The sequence below is a fragment of the Panthera onca genome, chromosome A3 (assembly GCF_046562875.1).
Source record: "Panthera onca isolate mPanOnc1 chromosome A3, mPanOnc1 haplotype 2, whole genome shotgun sequence".
NCBI lineage: Eukaryota > Metazoa > Chordata > Mammalia > Carnivora > Felidae > Panthera > Panthera onca.
This window is the reverse complement of record NC_138341.1, coordinates 32,501,362-32,525,185: the sequence shown is the minus strand read 5'-3', so window position 1 is coordinate 32,525,185 and position 23,824 is coordinate 32,501,362. Positions and strand designations below refer to the sequence as shown.

At 44.4% G+C, this 23,824-nt stretch overlaps 1 protein-coding gene across 2 annotated transcripts in view; it reads right to left on the bottom strand.

The window, feature by feature from the left end:
• The window catches only part of TMEM178A (transmembrane protein 178A), a 51,759-nt gene extending 29,184 nt beyond the window's left edge, over positions 1–22,575 (bottom strand). For both annotated transcript variants that reach the window (XM_060653157.3, XM_060653162.2), the window contains exon 1: positions 22,054–22,575. In XM_060653157.3, the coding sequence (XP_060509140.1) occupies positions 22,054–22,453 (400 nt within the window). In that variant the 5' untranslated portion in view covers positions 22,454–22,575. The remainder of the gene's footprint in view (positions 1–22,053) is intronic.
• Positions 22,576–23,824: the final 1,249 nt, after the last annotated feature.

Below are 23,824 nucleotides of genomic sequence, written 5' to 3'. Positions count from 1 at the left end.
CCAATAAGCAGTTTTGCTAAGCATCATTCCAATCCTCTGAGAATGCCGTGTCAAGAACCAGGGAGTGGGGGAGGGTCTATCAGAATCACAAAAATTAGAGATTAACGCTCAGCCCCCCAGTTGCCCGGTGGGGCCACCCTCCCTCCCCCTGGGGAGGGCAATGCAGACCCTGAGCCTCTTATCTGCTCCCCGCCCTGCCCCTGGGCCAGTGCTCAGTGAGGCCTCTGCCTTCAGCCACCAGCTCAGCCCAGAGCACAGCGCATTAGCATTCCTGACACTCCCCACAACCCAAGGGGAAAACTTCCAGCTGCCTGGTACTTAAGCATCACCCTCGGCACCATAAGCCTGAGCCTGTGCATAATTGACAAGGAATATGTTGATAAGGAATGGGACTGTTCCAAGTTTCTGAAGGATAACTAGGTAATTAAAAGGAAAACCTAATTTAAGAAAATCCTGAAGAATTTTTTTTAAACTCTCTGGCAACATCCTTTCTGGATTATTCTCCTTTGCCAGAAGACTTATGTTTTGCCTCTGTTGGGTTTTCAAAGCCTGGGGCTAGAAGTCTGGCGTTCCAGGGAACCCCACGGTTCTCAGCCTCCCGTAGGGGTGGGGGTGGGGGTAACTTTCGAAAGCCTTGGACTAGAAGCGGAAGGGCCACCTCGTTTCCTTGCAGGGCTCAGAATACCTGTTTCCCTAGTCTCAGCACTGTGCCCAGGACTTAGCACAGTGCCCTCTGAGGATCCCGGGACCCTGGCCAGGAGCTGCCCCCACCTGTGTAGGGCAAGGCAAAAGGACTGGGAGAGCACCATTAATTGCCAGGGGCACAATGTGCAGTGATGAAATCGGCCTCTGCCGATCGCCCTGCTTCTGGCTGCACGTCTTTGCTGCCTGGCCGGTTTCAGACCACGCAAACGAGTCAGCCAGCTGCCAAAAGACAACCTGGGACACATAAAGAACATGTGGGGCTCTACAACAATACCCCAAGAGGTCCATCACTTCCTCGTAGACAGCCTGGACTGGCCTGTCCTTCATTCCAGGCTGCCTCCCCATCCTGAAGGATGGCTCAGCATGAAATGATGGCCCTACCACCTGCCATCTTTATGAAATTCTCTGGGTCTTCGTTAACCTGTAAAATGGGGCTGGTAGTATTGATTTCATAGGGTATGCCCAGGACTATGAAAGAGCAGGTACTTTTACGCATGACCACCTTTAATCCACAGCTCCTGCGCTGCCCGACTTGGTCACATCTATCTCACATCTATCCAGCTTGATCTCTTTGAAGACTTTGTTCTAACCTCAGCTAGTGGAAGTGGGGATTCTTCCCCCAATCCAATTCTATCTATAAAGTGGATGAAAACGAACAGAGGCCCTACCCTCAGAGAGCTTAGAGTCTAGTGAAAGACACTGACGTTATTGAAATAATAGCACAAATAGATGCGACATTACAACTCAGACATGAAGGAGAAGTACACAGTTCCCTGAGACCAGGGGACAGGATGCCTGAGCCATGAGGGCAGTCCAAGACAGCTGAGGTCTTGAGGATAGGCAGGAATATTCTCATGGGGCAGAAGGAAGGGCATGGACAGGACTTTGAAGAGTATGATAGGATAAGATAGGATAAAATAGGCAGAGATGGAAAGGATGGGACTTGAGGTCCCTGGGTGGGGAAAACACTTATTTTGCAACAATGCCGGGAACAGGCGACCACAGCAAACCCCCTGAAGGCATAAGGTTCCTCTTAAGAATGTAACAGACACCTCCCACTCCCCCCTGAGGTTTCCCTCAGGAATCTGACAGAAGATGGCCATAGACCACCCCTCCTACAATGGAAACGAGCCAATCAGGAATGGACAACACAGCACCTAAAACTATCAAGCCAAGAAGGGTAGAACCTGAGAAGGAACAAGGGGGAAGGGAAGGAGGAGGGCATCAGACCCTTATAAAACTAGAACCCTCGCCTATAGTTCGCAGGCATTCACTTTCGAATGTCCCCTTTCTGTAAAGAGAGCTTGCCTACTATTCTCCCTTTCCAATCTTATACTCTGATAAACTTTTGCCTGCTGCTCATTTTGTGCCCACCTCTTCATTCTTCAAAGTTGCAAAATCCTGCGATAAGAGGAGGGTCTGCGGTACTGGGGTGCAGAGTGTGAGGGGGCCAGGGAAGGTGTTGCTAGAGAGCTGAGTGGGGACTAGAACACAGAGAGCCTGAAGGCGGATTGAGACAGAGCCTCAATGGGAGTCGCCACAGATTACAAATGATCAGAATTGAGGGCAGGCTCAGAATTGATTTTTTGTTTGTTTTTGAAACAAACAAGCATAAAGCACTTCATTCTTGCCTTCATGTGGAGAACGGATTGGAGGGGGCCAGGAGTCACTTAAGTGATGGGGGTACAAACAGGCTGTTACAGAACTGCCCGGAGAGACCCGTTCCCCGTGAAAGGGGGAAGTCAGAGATGCCATCCAGGAGTGAATTTTAAAACTGAGTCAGCGTCAGCCAGGTCACGGGTGGTGACGTCAGGGGAAGGAATGGGCATTCCGGACAGAGGAAGAGCTAAGGCAGAAGTGCAGAGGGAAGGAGCGTTTGCAGGGACTGACGGACAGGAGGGTCAGTGCTGCCGGAGCATGAAGTGTGAGACGGAGAGTGGTAAGAATAAGGATCTGAAAGGAGAGGTTGGCAGGCAGCTGGCAGCCTAGCTTTCTCCCCACTGCAAGGCCTCACCCAGTAAGTTATCAGGAGCCACAGAAGGGTTTCAGCAAGCCAGTGATAGGATCAAGTTTTATTTCAGATAGACGATTCCGTCAGTTGGGGGGAAAAAAAAGGGATATGAGGACATAGGAGAGTCAGAAAGAATAGTTAACTAGAAGACTGGGCGTCCACACATTAAAATACTATGCAGATATTAAAAATGATGAAAACTGCAAAAATTCTTGTGGCTTAACGCTGGCTGCAAAGCAGTATATATTATATTATCCCAAATACGTCTTTGTGTATACATTTGTGTAAAGTCTGGATGAGAAGAAATCAAACTTTACCAGGCTTCTCTAACTAAGTCGCAGGGTTATAAATGATTTTTGTTTTCCTCTCTGCGGTTTTCAGCATTTTCTACAACGAGCATATGTTTTTGTAAGGTCATAATGAGAAAAATATCAAGATTTAAACGACATAAAGTCAGCATGAATGGTCCTGTCAAACTGGTGGCAACAATTTACATTTTGCTAGTGCCTGATATCCAGTGACCCTAAATCTTAAGCCACAAGATCATATCGTTCTGTGTTCACAGAGAGGAAAATGAAAAACAGGGAGGCGAAAATGATTCATTTAACGTGACACAGAGGGCTAGAGGCATAGTAGATAGGAACGAGGTAGATGTATACACACTCTTCAGCTGGTTCAATTCTTTTTGCTGAGAAATTATTTGAACAGAACAGATCATGCACAATCCAATAATTAAGATAGCCAGAATAATTAGGAACAGCCCAACAGACTGCATGATTATCAGCCCTGATCAATAAAGAAGAAGTCAATCCGAAGCCTCGGATAAATAAGCCCACAGGCTTATATACCTTATATACTGTTATATACCTTATATATACCTTATATATACCTTATATATATATACCTTATATATACCTTATATACCTTATATACTGTTATATATACCGTTATATATTCCAGAATCCTGAGCTCAAGTCTGACAGCATTTTTCTGGAAGTGAGGCGGGGTCAGCATTAGTAGGGAAGAAGGCAGAAGTTGTTTCCGCAACTGTGCCCATCGTCACCCACGCTGATTGTGTTAAAAGGGAGGACAAAGCTAACACAGGTGGTACACAATCGTGGCACACGTAACTTCCACGACAAAAGAGTGGCGCAGGTAGCCCCATTTCTCTAATTACTGATCACCTCGTGGCTTTCCCCCCCATACCTCCCTATTCCCCTCAGGAGGTACATAAACACGATCCTGGATGAAACCACAGCTGCCGACTTTAGAGCCCCCGTGCTCCCCTCCTACCCAGGATGAGCTCCTGTCCCCCACCTGGGCAAGGGAGCTGTGGTCCCAGGAAGCACCAGGTCTCGCTGCTTCGTTGGGTGCACCCAGAAAGCACAGCAAAGAGAGCCCTAGGAGAGACCAACCTATGCGATGCTTATTAATTAATTAATTTACTTCAGAAAAGCTTAGAGAAACCCAGTGGTATTTTTTAATATGGCTCCTACAGCGTGAAGCAACATTCTTGGCTTTGCCGGATGGGTGAGGTGAGACTATGGGGAGGGAGGATGGTGGGAGGGGTGTAGGAGGCTTCCCAAAATTGCCAAGCTTGCAAGATTAAACAAGTGCAAATTAGTCAGTGTCCAAATTTATGCTGAAAGGGAAGATACTGTATTTTGCAAGCTAATAAAGTGGCATTTCCATGTAAATATGCAGAAAATGAATAACCAATTTACCTTTTCTTAATCTACTACAAGTGGCCTTGAGGATCAATACGATGAAAATTAACCAGAAGTTCAGCATCCATGGGTCCTAATTCAACTCAGCCACTGCCAATCCCCCGTATCTGCTTTATCTAAAGGAGGTAGTAATGGGCTGTCACGGTAGAGAATGGCTGGCAAGCCAAGGCTGGGAACAGGATGATGGTGGGGGATGCCCTACGAATGAGACCTGGCCTTGCCTGTTCATCATCTGACACTCTCACAGATCCGCCCATTTGCCCTCTCAGTGACCCCTTTCTATTTCTGAGCCCTCTTGGCATTCTTGCCCTGCCACCGTTCATGTCTTCTCCTGCAAGGAGAATGGTCACAAACTTGACATCGTTCCGTAAATACACCTTCATACTGTACTCATGCAAGGCTTACTTACTGCAATGGGGAAGAACGCCCCCAAAAGCCTCAAGCGCTGGCAATCAGGTCTTCACTGGCAGGAATACCTCCTGAAATCCCTCCTAGAGGCTGTTTGCTCTAACTTCAGACCTTATTCCTACTTGCTTCGTCTCCAGCCCCCTGTTCCTAGCCCATTCAAACCAGCAAAGTAGAATATAAAAAGGGAAGTTAGAGGCGGCAGGTCAGATAACAGAAGCAAAAGGAAGTGGTATTTAGAAAAGCAGCAAGCCAAACAAACAAAAACAAAACAAAAAAGAGAGCAAGCACAATTTTTTTAAGAATAGTAGACTGTGGTGTTACTTAGTTTTGAGGCCAATAGTTCTACATACTCACTACATTCCCTACGGGTACCTAAGTACTACATCATTGTTCATAACGATAACCTGAATCACTACGCAGAAGTTAAATTTAGTGCTGTTTCAGAAGGCAGGGATGTGCATAAGGCATTGAATAAATATATCCATCCATTTAGATAAACACCAGTATTGATGCACAGAAAGGCAGGTTTCAGCTATCTGGAAAACTCACCCCGATGTCCTGATGCTATAAATAAACCATAAAATGTAATAATTTGGAAAACTCTTAGAAGTCATGAAGTCCGACCCTTCACTTTAAAAATGACCAGCTGAGGGGCGCCTGGGTGGCCCAGTCAGTTAAGCGTCTGACTTCGGCTCAGGTCGTGATCTCACGGCTCCTGAGTTTGAGTTTGAGCCCCACGTGGGGCTCTGCACTGACACCACAAAGTCTGCTCTGGATTCTCTGTCTCCCTCTCTCTCTGCCCCTCCTCTTTAAATTTATTTATCTATTCTTTTTATTCTACTTATTTATTTATTTATGTATTCTTAAATAAATAAATGTATTTATATTCTTAAATAGATAAATTTATATTCTTAAATAAATTTATTTATATTCTTAAATAGATAAATTTATTTATATTTTTAAATAAATAAATTTATTTATATTCTTAAATAAATAAGTTTATATATTCAAATAAATAAATTTATTTTTAAATATAAATAAATGTATATTTTTAAATTAATATTTAAATGTTTAAATTTAAATATATTTAAAAATATACATTTATTTATTTAAATATACAAATTTATTTATATTTAAATATAAATACATAAACTTATTTTTAAGTATAAATAAAATTTATTTTTAAATCTAAATCAATAAATTTATTTTCAAATAAAATTTATTTATTTTTAAATAAATAAATAAAAATAAGGAAATAATGTTCACTTATTTTTAAATAAATAAATAAATATAATAAATAAATACATACATACACACATACATACATATACATACGTCCAGTTGAGGTCTAGAGAGGTTTACGTGACTCGGCAAGGTCTTACATGCATACAGGTAGGCCTGTAGCTCCTGGTGCCCAGGTTTCCTCATCTCTCCCCTGCCCCCATATCCCACCACCGCTGGAACACTTGAACCCCCTCTGTATACAAATGGTAACTACCAGCAGTTCTAATGTCCTTCTCCTCTACCACATGTGCTTACTCTGGAAACACGTCTCCTCTTTCTCCTCGTAAAAAGCTGCTTCGAGTGACGTGGAAGGAACATGCTGCGTACATTTAAGGTGCTTTTTTCTTACCCCATAAGCATCACACTCATCATATGGCTACGACAGAGTAATTTCACTTACCTAGTTCATAATCTCCCAGGGATTGTCTAAAACTCTTCCCTAGCATTACTGTTTATAAAAGGAAAGACAGAAACAAAATCCCAAAAGAATGAAGAAACTTTCTAAGAAAAATATTCCCAAATCAAGGGACCAAAATTAAGACCATTCTGTGATGCCTCTCATTCTCCATGGACTTGCTTCTCTCCCATCTTTCCCATCACCATTCAGTGTGGTTTCCTTAACCTTTTTTCCCTCCTCTTAGACAATCTTCTAAGTAGGTCTCCCAAATAACCAAATGCTTATGACAGGGGCCAGGTTAGGGACCACACTCAGTACCTTAGACCACATACTATCTTCTGGAAGTCACACTCTGGCTGTCTCGGTGAGAACCAGCCTGACCCCAATGGAGATGATGTAGATAATTGACCTGTCTACCTATTCTCTGCTTCGTGTGGAAGGATTTCAGTGAAAACAACTGTTCCTATCAAGGATCAGAAGTTGAGCAGCAGATGTGCTATCACGGCCAGGGATGACTAAAGAGGTTACCTGGGTATATCCTTTCCTCGGCAAAGGAGGAAATTTGGGGTCAAGGAAAGTCATGGCATGTTCAAATTTTTTTAATAAGGCTTTCAGTAAAATTAACTATTTAAAAAAAATTTTTAAAGTTTATTTTATTTTTGAGAGAGAGAGAGAGACAGAGCACAAGCTGGGGAGGGCAGAGAGAGGGGCAGACACAGAATCCGAAGCAGGCTCCAGGCTCTGAGCGGTCAGCACAGAGCCCGACGCGGGGCTCGAACTCACAAACTGTGAAATCATGACCTGAGCCAAAGTCAGACGCTTAACCGACTAAGCCACCCAGGTGCCCCTAAAATTAACTATTATGCCAGTTACAATATGTGGCAAGCAACCTAAAATATCATTTGAGGGGGGGAAAAGAAACTGAAATGAATAATCAGGATTCATAACAAGAATTAAATTAAACTGATCAAATATAACTTTCAGGTATCACACACAGTGGAATATTAAATTTAGAAAGCATATCTTTAAAACTTTTGAACAAAATGAAGTGTAACACATAACTGTAGACTTCTCATTGACTTCACATGGATTATAAGTATTAAACACTCTTCGAAGCAAAGAAGGAATAAAGCTAGAATTTTTTCTGTGGTAACAAAAAAAAATATGGGTTTTTTTTCTTTCATCAAAATCTTTTCAAAACTTCCTCAAAGACATTTAAAAATGAGCAAGTAAGGCAATATTTAAATGATACTATGCAATTTTCTAAAGGGTAATCCTTTTTGTTCTCTATTATAAACTCTGACTCTAGTCCCTAAAACCAGATATAACTTATTATTACCAATTCCCTATAAAATCCTCTAAGAAGAAGAAAAAATTATACAGGTGAATTCTTCCAACCAAATGGCAAACATTGCTCCCACAGAAGAGAATTCCCGGAACAATACAGAAAAGTCCTGCTTTCTCCTTTGAAAGCCTCAGGAAACGAAAAAGAAAATTAAGCAATAAGAAAGCCTGTCACATTCAAAAAAGCAAAGAAAAGAAAGACATACGGGGGAACAATCTGAACACAGGAAAAGCCTCGCAAATTTGAATTGTCCTAATGCTCACCTGCTTCTAGAGAGAACTGACCTTTTCCTATCCTTACACTTTGCAAAGTCAATTAAGCTGCTGTTTTCTGGGCATCCTGTAATTACCACCAGGTAATGGTGAAAGAGACCCTACAGGTTACGCTGATCCAATCTCTGTATGTACGAATGAGAAAATGAGGCTGGAGAGGTGAGGCGACTTGCCCAAGGTCACAGAGTGAGTTAATAACAGAGCGGTGAGGATGCCCCAAGTCTCCTGACTCCTGTCTCCTCAGAAAACTGCAAAATAAACGTGTTGGAGAGAGATCACTTCAGAATGCCAGCAAAGCTCCTGGAGAGCCACCTCTGCTGGGAGAGCCCTAAAAGTGCTCTTGCACCCCGTTCGATTCTCTAGCTGACGAGAGCCTTCTAGTAACGAGCCCGACTCAGCGGACACCTCGGTATCGAGCCTGATGAAGGGCACAGCCAAAGGTCCTTCTGCAGTTTATTCTAGCTATTCAGGTTGCTGGTCAAAGGAAGTATGTAATTGGGCTTGCAACAATGCTATTGAAAAAAAAAAGAGTATTTAACATACCAAAACTGTACAAAGGAACACTTAGAACAAGCTTTGCAAAAACACTACGTATGTACCGGGTTCCTAGTATTTATAAAGCGCCCTGCTAAGTCCTGTGAGTGAACAGGGACAACCTGGGCAGTTCCTTGAGGGGAGAGACTTCCTGTGGAGATAAGCAGAAAGACAAGAAAACCTCAATAATAATATAATCCTTTAGTGCAGGATTAAGAACATTTTAGGAGGAAAATCCCTCGTACAGAAGCACTTTGTTAATTTTACACTGATTGTTTTGAACACTTCAAAAATAAAAGCAGGTCATAAATGCTTTTTTACATCTAAACTATGACTACTTTTTAAAAATGCCAAGTACTTTGTCTTGAATTCATTATTAGAGTCCTAGGCTTTGAAAACTGGGAATAATTCTCCCTTCTCCTTGCCCATGAATTGCACAAAAAATGATGGAGGGGGTGACAAGAAAATGAACCAGATAGGATGACCATGATTTGAATCAATCCAATGCAATTCTCTCAACAGCCATTCTATGGAAAGATCACCATGTGCCAGATACTGGGCTGGGTGGCATCTGTCCCTGGCCGTAAGGTAGGGAGAAAAACGGACAAGGAAACAAACCACAATACAATGTAAGAAGTGCTTTCATAGAGGAATGTATAAAACACACTGGGGTCTCAGCTAATAAAGCAATTAATTTTGCCGAGCGAGGGGCTGAGGCTAGGGTCAAGGAAGTTTAGAGAGGAAATAACAAAGGCACTAAGCTTTCAAGGAAGAGTGCCCAGATGGACAAGAGGGCACGGTATTTCTCTGTGGATTGGCCTATTCTGGACATTTCTATAAATGGAATCATACAATACTTTGCCTTTTGTATCTGGCTCCTTCCACTTAGCATAATGGTTTCATGATTCATCCGTATTGAAACACGCATCAGCAAATCATTCCTTTTTATGGCTGCATAATGTTCCATGGTATAATATACCGCATTTTGTTGATCTATTCATCAATGGATGGACATCTGGGTTGTATCCACTTTGGGCTAATATGAATGGTGCTATGCACATTCGTGTAGAAGATTTCATTTGAGTCCCCGCTTTCGATTCTTCCGAGTTTATTTCTAGGAGTGGAATGGCTGGATCATTTGGTAATTCTGGGCTTAATTTATTGAGGAACCCTGCAGACAGAGACTTTTAATAAAAGGAAAGGCATGTTAAGATTGTATTTTAGAAAGATTAATGCACTAATAGATATTTAAAGAAATAAGATCCACATAGAGATGGTCCTCCAACGATTCACCAAATAGTTGCTCATTTGTTCTTTCCTGCTTTCTTTCCTTTCCTGCCTGCTCTCTTGCCTTTTTTTTTTTTTTTTTTTGAACCTACAAATTGGCATGCAATCTGGTGGTCCAAATATATGTCCACCCACATACCTTGTGGCTCTCCACCATCTTCTGAGGCTTCTGTGCTAAAATCCTGCTAGCTCAGCCCATCTGTAATGGTTCAGATTATTTTCCTGCCTTGAAATTCCTGCTCTAAAGAGGTATCAAGCTTTAATAAATAGGCCGCTCAGTTTCAAGTAAGATGTCCAAGAGGAGCGTAGCAATTCCATCAAGAAATGTGAGGTGCACTGGAGTGGGCTGGCTTTGAACATTCCTGCTGAGATGACTGAGATTCATCCTGACACGGTCTCCCTCCACCCCCTCCTCCAAACCCAAGATCATACACGACCAAACAACTGCCTCCTCACGTGGCCTTCCGGATTTGCAATTCTGAAAGCAAACAGTTCTTCACAGAGATCTCAAGGATTATTCAAGCCCCGTAAAGACACTGGTAAAGCGGCTCTTCTTCAGATTAGAATTGGTTAGCTTCTCAGGTTTTGACTACGTGCCTGTACCAACACATCAGGACACAGACAACCGCAGAGTGAGTTGCTCATTTCCTTTCTCCAGTTGTTGTAGTGACAGACACATGCTGTCTCTAATAATGGCCACTCGGTCACCAGTCAAGGGATGAGAATGAAATATGTTATGGTCACCATGGTTTTCCTACAAGAAATTAAAACAAGTCATACTATGGGGTGAACAGATTTTTATAAACCAAGCTGGCTTGAGGTGGGGAGAAAGGTATATTCAGAATAATGGTCACCACAGAGCTCTTCTCTAATGTGCACTGAACTTCTACATGGGTTGAGTTGGGGGGCGGGGGAGGTTGGGGATGGGGGCAAATGTATATCCAGGAAGCACTAAAAACATTGAACTCACCAAAGTAGTGTGCATCAGATTTATAGCAACTGCACTATCAAATCTTAGAGTACATCCATATCCCCTAACACACACAATTTTGAACACTTTACCTTCCATGTCTAAAAGTGCAATTATAAATAAGCCTCCTTAGAAATAATCATGAAGTCTCTAGGTCATTAGAGAGTAAAGAATCACAACGGGCTCTTCACAAAGGCACCGGGATTTCACCTGGGTGGTGACTCAGTCGGTTTCTGACTCTTGGTTTTGGCTCAGGTCATGATCTCACAGTTTGTGAGCTCGAGCCCTGTGTCAGGCTCTGTGCTGAGCCTGTGCTGTCAGCACAGAGCCTGGAGCCTGCTTCAGATTGTGTCTCTCTCTCTCTCTCTCTCTCTCTCTCTGCCCCTCCCCTGCTCACGCTCTGTCTCTGTCTCTGTTTCAAAAATAAATAAACATTTTTTAAAAATTAAAGAAAAAACAACAACAACAAAGGCACTGGGATTTCAAGGCACTACTGTGTGCCCAAGAAAGTTAGCAGAATATGCTGCCCCAGAACATACTACTTTTGCATAAGGACTATTGTGAGCTGAAGGCAATTGAGAAGAAGTAGATATAAGAATACTTCTCTGCCCTCCTCCTTCCCCTATCTACCAGGAAGGTTGGAAATTCATCTCTAAGTGCTCCCGTGTATATGCACCATGCGTATGTTAAATTTCTGTTGTTTTCCTTTTGTTAATGTGAATTCCATAAATCTGCTTTATAAGGTCCCAAGTGGAGAAACTAGGCGTGCAGAGGGAAAAAGGTATTTTTCTTCCCCTTTGCCCATAGGGCAGGATACAGAGAGACAACATAGTAAATCTGGGAAAGCCGGTAGAAAACCTGGGTTCTCCTCTCAGTCCTGATCTACCTGCAGAATAACCACAGCTGGGACAGGACTGCCATTTGAACTTCCCTACTGTGGCAGGCACTATGGTTATAAACACAACAACCACATTTCCTTAGCTAACAGAAACCAAATCTTGTTCCCCTGTCAGGCAGCCAAATGCTTCCTGGGAAGACTGGGCCCTTCCTTCTCCAGGGCCAGAAGAAAACTTAATTGGTCTACGGGAATTCTGATCATTCCATTCCACTGCCAGGGATTGGTTTAGGGAATGGTCATGTGACAGAATTCTCACCAATGAGACCTCTGGGAAGTCTGCTGGGAGACTTATGGGAAATTACACTTTTTATCAAAGAGGTTCACCAAATGGGGTAGTCTCCCTTCCTTCCTAGTTTGAACTGTTGCTGTATGGGGAAGTGACTCATGGCACCGCTGTGACCAGGAAGAGACAAGCCTGGAGGCAAAAACAGCCATGTTGGGACTACTAAAGCCCAATAGCACTGAATCTTTAATCAGCCCAGGTGCAGGCTTCCTCCAGACTTCTTGTTATGGGAGATAATACATTTTCCTTGTAGGTAAAGCCGTTTTTATTTAGGTTTTCTGCCATTTGGCACTAAGAGATCCTCAACTGATAAACCCACCTAGGTAAGTGGGTGTTTATCAAGCACTTTATTAATTGCCTTTTATAAAAATTAGACCCACAGCTCAAATTATAATGTTTCCTACCTAATCAGAAATGCTGCTCTACCTGACCTTTGCAGAAATAAAAACAACTCCAGAAAACTCCATATATAGACTACTTGGCCAGGGGCAGGAAATAAGTCTGCCATTTTAACGGTAAATAGAACTGGAAGCATGCTAAAACAAAAACTCTGTGATAGTTTAGAAATAAAAAACCAACCAACCAAACAAACAAAAAAACATGCTCTAAAAAGTACCCATGCCACAAATTTCCAAAATGAAAATCTGGCCAATTAGGAAGAAGCGCTCAATTTCCCCCATGGCGTAATCAAAATATTACTGCAGAATCATCTGTATGTGTGGATTAGAGAACAGGGAGTGACTCCGTTTAAGGTCTCTCAGAGGCTCTCAGACATATTTATTTCAATAACCGTGTCACATCTGGAGGGCATACAAAACTGTGCTCCTGTCACTTTTAAAAAATTGTCCCAAATCAGGTGTGTTGGGGCCAGTTCAGAAGACTAACCGGTAATGAGTTATTTACACAGCTCCCAATTTTCCAAGTCAGTAGTGGTGTCCGGGATGACTCCGGGGGACCGAAGTGCCCATGCGCACAATATCCATCAGCCCCCTTCACCGCCCTCCACGAAGAATATGCAATGTGGATAAAGCACCCCCCGCGCCCCCCACTGCCTGTCAGACGGCGATCTCTCAGCTTCTTCTATACAAGATCGAAGGGCCTCCTTTCTCCAAATGATAGACTGTTTTATAAATTAAAACAGATTCAAAATGCTGCTGATTACAACATCCCCTCCCTCACAGGCGTTCTGATAATGGGCTTTCAGGAAGAAAAGGAAAGGAAATTCGGGCCGGTGTGCTGGGAATTGCATGTAATTGATAGGCATTCGCAGCACACATGGAAACCTTCTACCACAGGCATTATCGCAAAAAAATTGGGTGAGGATCGTTGCTCAAAGTTCCTTTCAACTCTGTGGATCTTTGATTCTACATGTGCTTACCTATTTTCCTCCTACCATGCTGAGTCTCCTTCAGAAAGAAAAGGTAACTCTTGAGAAAAAAGGAGGAAAGAACTACAACTTGACTTTGATGCTTCTTGGGCGGACATCTTCTGGCTGGATGTTCTCTTCTGCTGAATAGTAAACGCTTTCCTTGCATCTTTTGTTTTGTTTGTTTCGACACCCGAACAAAAAGACGGCGTTTTTCAGAAACATTTGTGTTAGCAGTCACTGTCACTTTTCCCGCCACACTTTTCTTCAGCTCGTCTCATTATTTGTCTAGTACTTGTGAGTTTTAGCTTCCTTCAGTCAAAGCTTCCATTGTCTGAACACCAAAGTTTCCTCCAATGTGTTGGATGCGAAGAAGGAAATGATCCAGAAGTGATTCTGAAGCATCAGTGACATAAAACAAATACTGAGCTCCAGTTGGCCTGGGCTCAGTTACTCCCATTGTAACTCCCACTGTCACCGTGATGATCTGTTTCATGATTTCTCAATCCCATGACAAGTGACCAGTTCTGTTGTTTTTCGGAATAACTTCATTGAGGACCATTTTACGGGAGGCACACGCTTAAAATTCCATGACAGCTGTAACCGTTACTGTAAGCAGTTTTCAAAATCGTGAGAACTTAAGAAATGGCATTTGAACCCAAATTAACGACCTACCCAAACCTCCTTCCTCACCGCTCTGGGTACGGTTAGGGAAAGTACAACCCCACAAGACAGGAGGACATAGCACCCATATTTTTCACTAAGCAGCCTCTTATCTTCAAAGGCATTTCCTTTCCAACACTTAGTAACATTTGTTGACTGATCACTGAGTGAAGCAAATGCTCACATCCCCTACACCAAAGAAAAATTCCTTAAAATGTTAAACAAAAGAGATCCGAGCCAAATATAGGTTCCCCACCCTCCCCACTCCACCATTCTCCCAACCCTGCCTGTTCCCCTGTGACAGACCCGAAGTCTGCATGTCAGTGCTTATTGGCAGATGAAAGGATCAGTGTTGATTTGCAGTTGAGTGACCTGTTGCAAAGGGACAGTCAAGCCCCCCTGGAATTATCGATACATTCAGAATTTCCAACTTCTGTTCCTGGAAACTTTTCCCTCCGTACCTATATGGTATCAAATTACCCGGAGAGACCAAAAGGGAACATAGTACATCCTCTAGGTCCTTAGAGGAGAAATGAGTCGATTGATTTTTACCTGTGAACAAAACATCGAAAAGTCTGAACACTTTTCTAGCAAGTTCTAGAAAATCATTCCATGTGTCCGCAGTAATTTAAGATCACAGAAACTAAAATACGGTTGGTATTGTTTCCCTTTTTTCCCTTGCTAATGCATCCTCTGATGGATGCCCCCATGACATTATTGTTAGGTCTGCAATCAGGTTATCTGGCTGAACTCCAAGAAAGATGGAGCGCAGCATATAGTTTCCAGTTAACTCTGCAGCAAACAAAGGCTGTCGGCCTCAGACGGCCAATGCCCACTCTCATGCTCCAAGTTCAGTCACATCCTTTTAGTTAAAACTTGCAATAAAATAGATTAATCACTGCAATCACTTTTAACCACAGAGAAACACTGTAAGAAAGTGGGGAAAAAAATAAACTGACATAAATTTTATCAGGTTTCGAAGACAACGTCCACTCTATTTACAGATGCCTTTATTTTGATAAAAATCTTTACAACCAGTTGTGCAATGCTTTAGACAATATCAATATTGTGCTGGGTTTGTTTGGTTTTTTTTTATCGTAACTGTAGGAAAACAAATTTTTTAAACCTAAAGGAAGTCTACACGGTCTTAAAAATGATCTTAGCTGAATTGCCCCAAAATGTGGAGTTAGGTTTTACTCCGAAAGAGACATGTTGGCTCTGTGACGTATTTACCAATCTTCCAGTTTGATTGTTTTTAACTTGTCCTTTCTATTTCACCAGTTGCTTTTGCAAGGGGGGAGGAAGTGAAGAGGATGACCAAATCTGATTATTTTTATTCTTTTAGCCAGCAAGCAGTACCAGAAAATGGAACCCAGATGTTCACGCGATTGGGTAGCAAAGAACAGTGGAAGCTCCCTGAAAGGTAAGATGGGAACAAGCAAGGTGGGCTGAGGGAATGAAGAGACAGCCACGCCAAGGTCACAGCTTGCTTGGCAGAGGTCACAGACCAATAATCTGGGGTGCACTGCACTTCAGGTATAAGGGAGATCAAAGGAAAGGTCATGCTTGGTAAGTGTTGGGAACACCGGATGGCCCGCCTAAATTCCTTCAATGTTCCCACTCATTACGGTCTCCAGCTCAGCATCCACACTGGGAGTCTCCCTTGCTCCCTCAATGGCATGTAACGTCCAGATGCTCCCCTAACAAAAGCTTATCTTCTACAGCAATCAAGAACGCTTGCAATTACCAGTAGCCTGCCTGATGGGATTTGAGGGCTCTTGTTGAGCTGTGGAGAAGAAAAATCAGTAGCTAACACAAAAAAATCACAGCAACTTGGATATAATTGGATATGAACTTTCTATGACATAGCAAAAACTCTTCCTTTTTTCTCCCTCAAAGCTATTGCTAAATGTTATCCATGAGACATGGTGGATACAAATGTCATTGATTCTGGCAATTTTGATCACAAGCCACTTAACACACCATCCACTTTTGTGTTTAGAAGTCCGTTTTAAAAGACAATTCCTATGTGCAGACGGAAAGAATTTAAGCAAGTTTTTTTTTTTTTTTTTTTTTTTTGCTAGCACAGTGGCAAGTCAGAATTTAATTTCTCTTCAAGATAACCTTCAGGAGCGTTAGCTATAGAACGTGTGGAAACACACTCCGTTCAGCCTCAAAACGCTGTGCGGCAAAACTACAAATCTAGTCGTTAAGAGTTGTGTGGTATGAGCCGGCGGTTGTTTAATCAAAAAGAGCTCATTTAATACTGTGCCTAGTGTCAGAAATGATGCAGAAAGAAAATGTGTCTTCTTCCCCTCGTGCAAGATGAATGTGTGTGACATAACAGTGCACGGGGAGATCCCCCATGAAGTTCAGCCAGGATGGGAAAGATCACTCCTTTCTCTGCTCAGATGAGAGACTTGGCTCTGCTAACGAGCCGGGAGAGAAACGCTCTTCAAAGTGGGGTGTGTACGTGCCACCTTTTGGAATGCAGGGTGAAAAGAGTTGAACTTCTGTCGATATTACCACATCCCTTCAAAATTTGCTTCTGTCTGTGCTTTATGATGCATGTGTTAGTATGGTCCATGCACATAATTTAAAAATGAATAAATACAAGCGATATGGAGTGCTGCTCAAAACGGTTTCAGAGACCACTTGCTTTGAGAAAAAAGGAAGAAAAAGGAAGTCTTATTGATATCCCCAACACCCCCAAAACTAAGGAATCCCTTTGCCAGCGGCATCTTCTGGTCCAAGAGAAGATCTGGGGACAATATGTGACCTAATGGGTCAGAGGGGAGAAACAGTGCTAGTCTCTCAACTTTCCTAGATATAGCTACTCTTGGGAGATAATTATTCTAACACAAATGATACTTTGGTCTACAAATGAGCTGAAGAAAAGCATCAATCTAATTCTGTGTCAGGTAGAACTTTGTGGATCCTGTACAGACTATTAATTTCATGGAAAATAAGCAACAAGGGAAACAGATAAATCATTAGCAGAGTGATCCAGTGAATTTCCTAGCAATTTTCCTACTTTCTTTCTCTTGCAGAGAACAAAATGACAAAGTATTTGTGTCCCACTGTCTTTGATATCTCTGTTTATCTCATTAGATGAAAAATGCTTCTGAAACCACAAGGACATGTTTTATTTCAAGTTTCAAGAATTCAATCCCAAATGATTTATACAAGTTAACATTATGCATACAGAATTATGATCTTCACATTTCTGAAATTCTATCCCTTTAAATTTCATAAAAACAAAACACTGCAACATTCATTTTCTTTTTGTTTATTGCAGGCAATATATGATTAGAATTTGATCTCCATCAACAAGGCACATATATTTGAAACGTAATGTTAATTGCTTTTAATGAAGATTTTTAATTAAAAAATTTTAGGAAACTAAAGTGAAGGCCAGTAAGAACAGTTGGAACTTCTGATATAATTTCAATGACTAATCCCCATTCAAAATTAATTTCTCCAAAGCTCACCACATAATGTATTCACAAGTCTCATCAATGTTTATTTATTAAAATCAGTGTTTTCAGTTACTGAAAGCAGCATTATATAATGTTTCCAACTGAGATTCCTTCCATCTGCCCTCCTATTTGAATGTTCATCGGGTGGTTTAAACAGAGGAGTTGTACTTGGAACAGAAGGGCCGGGGACCCCAAAGGGCAGAGCACTCCATCACTATGCACTGTACACTCTATCATTTGCCAACCAGTGCTAGCTGCCCTCCCCAAGTGCTCTTCCCATAACCTACTAAGTGCGGTTACTACATAACCCACTAGAAACTAACTGCACCACTTGATATGAACTCTAACGAGGAGAGACGTTTGTATGCATTGATTCATTCCTGTATCCTCCACACTGACAGTAATACCGGGTACCTAATATATGTCTGTTGAGTGAATAAATCCGATGGATGAATGAATGAGTCAATGAATGAATGAAGATCCTGTCTTTAGGTCACCTCTTCTCATTTCCTGGGCTTCTTATTTAATCCGTGCCACATCTACCCGCTTTACTGGCTTTCTGTGACTTTTGCATGGACAGGTCGCATTCAAAATTCTAGCAGTCCCGGTGGCACTGAGGGGCCTGAGGCTCTATGCTTTAAGTCTATTCTCTCAAGTTCCTGCAACCGGGGTCTCTCAACTTTTATATCCTTCTTACTGCCAAGTGGAGGATGACTTCTTTGGATATAGTCCCTACTTTGACCAGTGAAGCTTCCTTAGCATCAAAAGTTAGCTGCAAGAAGGAACTACACGGAAGAATAATTTAGAATCAACGGACCAACTCAAACACAAAAGAGCCGCACATGGCAAATCTTCCTCATATTGCCTTGAACATAATAGGCTTTCAGTGGCCACTTACCGCACTGGATAGTAAACTATGGAAAAATACAGTGTGAACCTAGTATCTCTAAAGCCTTTACAAGCTATCCCAGTGGGCAAGAGAGTGAAATGTGGACTGGTCAGCGTAAGGCTGGTTAGAGGACTTTCAGCTGGAAAAACAAATGTCTTCCAATTGTGCTGTCGAATGGCCCTCTGTCAGCCTGGTAGGCTCTATCTAGTCTTGGTTCTTAATGGATTTATCAATAATAACTTCACCACCATTCTCACTGAAGGTCCTGCTTGTAGGGCCAGTCTAGACCTCCTAGGGTCACGCTGGGCTAGCAGTGAACTAGAATCATAAATGAAGGGTGACGATCAGAATTTGGTGACTTTTCCCAAATATCTGTCCCATCGAGACCAATGCTTTTCTGGCTCGTGATTTCTCTTCAGTAGAGTAAGATGACATAGACTATCCGTCTATCCGTGTCATTTCTAAACTAATCTCTCATTCTCTACATTGAGACTGTTTCTGTCTCCTCTACATCTCTCAGAAATACTTGCCTGGCCTCCAGGAACATGAAATACAAACGATCCCAACTATGAGAATGTTTTCCACATTATCAACCCACACTTTCTTCTCCGCAACTTTTACTCACCTCCAGGCTTGGCCTTCTAAGTCCGTATGTAGAACAGCTAATCTCTTTCTTTTTCTCTCAAAAGCTCACTAACTATCCCAGGCGGTTCTGTGGCCCTTGCCCACCCCACCCCACTCTCCCATTTGAATCTACTTTCCTTCATTTCTCATGGTTAAAATTTCTGAAGGTTAGAACTCATAAACAAGGCAATTCAGAGAAGGAAGTAAAAATAGAACATAAGACCCTAGTTATCTAAATTTTTAAGAGAGATGTGATTTCAACTGCTAGATGTATATGACTCATTTAAGAAATTCATCCCACAGCCACTAAGGTCCGATGCCAAGACAAAGGTAATAATGTTTCCCTAATACTGATGCCAAAATCAAATTGTTCATAGAATCACAGAATTTTAAAGCCGTTCATTTTGCCCATTCATTTCGCAGCTAATGAAACGGAGATCCATAAGAGTTATATAACCAGCCCAAGGTAGATTAGTAGGAATGTTGAAAGTACTTGACACATTTTTGGCCATCTCCCAAAAAACAAATTATGATCCTATAATGTACTGATATCTGTCATTTTCTCCAAACTCCTCATGTCTTAATAATGTCAGCTCATTAACTTCCCAGAAAGCTAAATTTACACTGTTATTATTACAACAATGTTAAATTTTAGAACTAGAAAATTCCCTAAAGAGTAGTCAGCTTTCCTGATACCACAGACAAGCGAACTGAAGGCCAATGAGACCCAGACACTTCTTGGAGGACACATTGCAACTGAGCAGCAGAGCCCGTGTCTTTTGGTTACAGCCTAGAACCCTCTAGTGCTCTGCGCAAAGAATGAGCTAAACACCATCAATATTACAAAGTTGATATTGCTTTCATCTAAAACACCGCATTCATGATGAGAAAAATATAATTCTTTTAACTAGTATAGGAATCTTATGGAAGTGCTAGTCTGGACAAACATTTGCCAGAAAGACTGTAGAAGAAGGGATTTTGAACAATAGGCAGGAGATTGGATTCAGTGACCTCTAAAGTCCCTTCCACCTTTAGGATCATTTGATTCTGGACTGCCCAAGACCTGGGCACCACAGCTAGCCAGGGCACTTCCAGAGGTGGGGAAGGTGCAGTATCCCAGGGTGGGGGTGGGGAGGTGGTCCCTCTCCTGTTGTCAGGTTAGACTCTGCCCTGCTGTCCCAGGCATTCCTCTCTAGCCAATTTACATGCAATCAACTACCGTAGGCATAGAAAGAGTGTAAGGCAATGCAGCTCTCTCGTTTCCAAAGACAGACTACACTGCTTAGCTTTCAAAATTGCCTTGCCTAAATGAGCATTCCATAACTGAGCCTCCAAATTCAGCTTTTGCAGTTTGTTCATGTACTATGCTACTATCAGAATTAATTATGCAGCATCTTCATGAGGTGAAATCAGATTTGGATGCGAGTTAGGAGAGGAAAGAAAAAGGTTTACTTCCTTAAGGAAGGCTTCTGTCCTTATCCTCCCCCCCCCCCCCCCCCCCCGCCAAAAAAGCTCTGGAGTCCTTCCATGCACAGACAGATTTCAGATGGCAGTCCCCAGCTGAGCTAGCCATGGGAAGGAGGAAGTTGACATGTATGAGAAATGAAGAATATGCCAACTAACAAGACTCTGAAGGCCAAACCGTTATTAACCCCCTCCTTTCTACGTGATTCCGTTCCACACTATAATTCAACACAAGTCCCTTCTCTGGCTTTCCTGAATGGCTCCTAGATACTAAAACGTACAGATTTTAGACTTTTTCCTTTTTGCAAGAATGAGTCCAAGGGAAAGAAGGTATGCTTTTTCATCTCAGAGAAAAAGAATGTACATTAAGAGTGGAACCCTGAAAGTTAGAAGGAAGCTTCACCCATATGACGGAATCGTTGAATATTTTTACATGAATGAGATTACCAAAAAAAAAAAAAAAAAAAAAAATCAAACTTTTGATTACATGCATGGGACCCAGGTGTTGCACAGACTTCAGAAGAGCAAACTGATGCTGTACAACTCAGTACCCAAAACCAAAACAACAAAAGCAGCCTTACACGGTATCCCAAACACAAGAGACTCCACTCCAAACCCAGAAAGCTGCACTTTAAAGGGCTTTGGAGGGTTCTCTCCTCTCACCCTGGCGTGCCTAGACACCGAGGATGGTGTGAGGAGTGATGGATCCGGAAGGCTGGAAAAAAAGTAGACGTCCTATCTGCGTGCAGCTGCCTCACCAATGAATTAATGCTATCTGAGGTCTAATCAATACGAACCCTGCACTTTGGGGTTGGGAAGAAAACCTCGGGCCTCCTTAGCTTCCCATTAGCCTGCCAGGCTGGGATGACCACACCAGTTCCGTCTAATGCCAACAGGAGGACAATACAAGAAAAAGCCCCTTTCTGCCTCTTCTGAGGCTTGCACCACTTTACTTCCAAAGGTATTTCTAAAAGGAAAGCACAACTTGAGAGGTGGCCGGCTCGGAAAGGTCGGGTCTTTCTTATTGTTACCCTCGGTAGGGGAGCAGCGGCGAGAAAAGCTGCACATGCATTCCAAGTCTGGCAGGTGTACAAAGACAGAGAAGGACGAGGGGAGAGGAAAGGAAGAGGGGCACAGGAGGCAAGGAAAAGAAAGAAGCAGCTAGAAGCCGGGGGTGGGGGCTACAGCACAGGCTTGAGGGAAGGAGGAGAGGGCAGGATGAGAAGGGAAGAGTCGTGGAAAGAAAGAGCGAGAGAAGAGAAGAGGGGAGGGACGGGGAAGCAAGAAAGGACGAGAAAGGAAGAACCGAGGCGGCCGGGAAGGATGAAAGAATGGGCCGGGGAGAGGGGCGCGGGGACGCGGCCGCGGGGACCGGCGCGCCCCGGGGGAGCCGCGGGCTGCGCTCCCCGCGCGGGCGCCCGGGGCGCAGGGCGCGCCCGCCGCTCACCTTTCAGGATGAGGGTGTCGATGTCCCGGTCGATGCCCAGGAAGTAGCACTTCCTCCAGAGGCCCGAGTAGGTGGCGAAGAGCGGCCGGCCGCACTCGGCGTCCAGCCCGCCGAGCCCCAGCAGCGACCGCCAGGACTCGGGGTCGGCGCGCCCCGGGCCCCCCGGGAGCAGCCGGCGCCCCAGGGGGGGCGAGTCCCGCAGCGGCAGGTGCGACAGCGGCATGAGGCGGTTCTTCTGGTCCGGGGGGTCGGCGCCCGCGCGGCTGCGCTCGCAGCTCTCCTTGTGGCGCCGGGGGTCGGTCTCGTACCAGTGGTCGGTGAAGATGGCCGTGACCAGCAGCCCCAGGGAGCAGAGGCTGAGGCCGAGGCTGAGCGCCGTGACGAGCGCCCGCGGCTCCATGGCTTCCCGCCCCGCCGCAGCCGCCGGTGGGCTCGCGCGCCGCCGCCAGACACAATGCACTTGGCCTCGGCTCTCCGCCGCGCTCCCTCCCGCGCTCCCCCACCTGCCCCCCACCTCCCTCCCTCCCGCGGCCTCCCCGCCCCCCGGCTCCCCGCCCGGCTCCGCTCTCCGACCGCCCCCCCCCGCCCCCACCGGGCCCCCGGCTCCCCGCCGCCCCCCGCGCCGCTCGCACTTTCTGGCCCTCCCCCTCCCCCTCCTCCCCGGCCCCGCGGCGCCCCCCACCCGCTCACTCCCCTCGCCTCCTCTCCACCGCCCGAGCCTGCCGTCCGCCCTTCTCCCCGGCGATTCCCCCTTCCCTTTTAATCCCTCCCCGCCGCCCTCACTTTTCTCTCCTGTCCTCCTCTCTCTCTCCCTAACCCTGGCCCCACTTCCCCCTACTTTTCTTCAACTCTTCCTCTCTCTTTTCCCCACTCGTTTGGTCTCTCCGTTTGCCGACTCCGTGTCCCTTTATACCCCTGCCCTGGACTGGAAGCTTCTCTCCACCTACCCCCGAGCACGCTGCCTCGCGTCCTCTCCCCTCCAACGACCTTAAAAGACATCCACCGAAATCAGACTCAGTCTTGTCACTTGTCCAAGTTGATTTTGATCAGTGTCCCGTTTTGCACCCAGAAGCAAATCCCATCCAGAGCTGGCTGCGTGGTGATATTTAACTCTTTGGAATCGTGATCTGGAGCTGGAGCCCCTGCCTCTCGACGCCTGAAGGATGCAGCCTCTTAGACCCCTTGGCCGCTCTCTGTCGGTGCTCTCTTTCCCTCTCACTTGTCCACTGCAACCTCCAAGCCTTCTCTCTGCTCCAGCCCCTCTTCTGGGGGCGGGGGCTGGCGGGGGGGGGGGGGGGGGGGGCGGGAGAGGCACCGAGTGTCACTGGAGCGATGGAACGTTGGCGGGGGATGTTCTTCCACTTCCCCTGAGCCTGTTGTGAGACGACTGCTTTTTTGTAGACCACCTCTATCTCCAGGCAGAGTGACGGCCTCCTGGAATTTCTAGAAGAGCACAGGATCCACGAACCCTTGCAAAGGCACGTGCTCTGTGAGGCGATTATTGCATTTGAATAAAGAAAGCCCCCAGGGATAGATCAGTGATTTAAAAAGAAATGATTTTCTCCCGCGCAAGTTTCTTGCATGGGATGGGAGGGTCGACAAAAAAGCAAAGCTGCACGACAAAGTCCACAGCTCAGCCCTCTTCTGGTCTTCCAGGGCACTCGGCGGTCATAGATGTTAATTAGGAGAATGACAGCTTCACATTTCCTAAAATGAGGAAGTGTTAGAAGGCAGGGTGACTGAGGGATTCAACGGGCTTATGTTGTGTCGT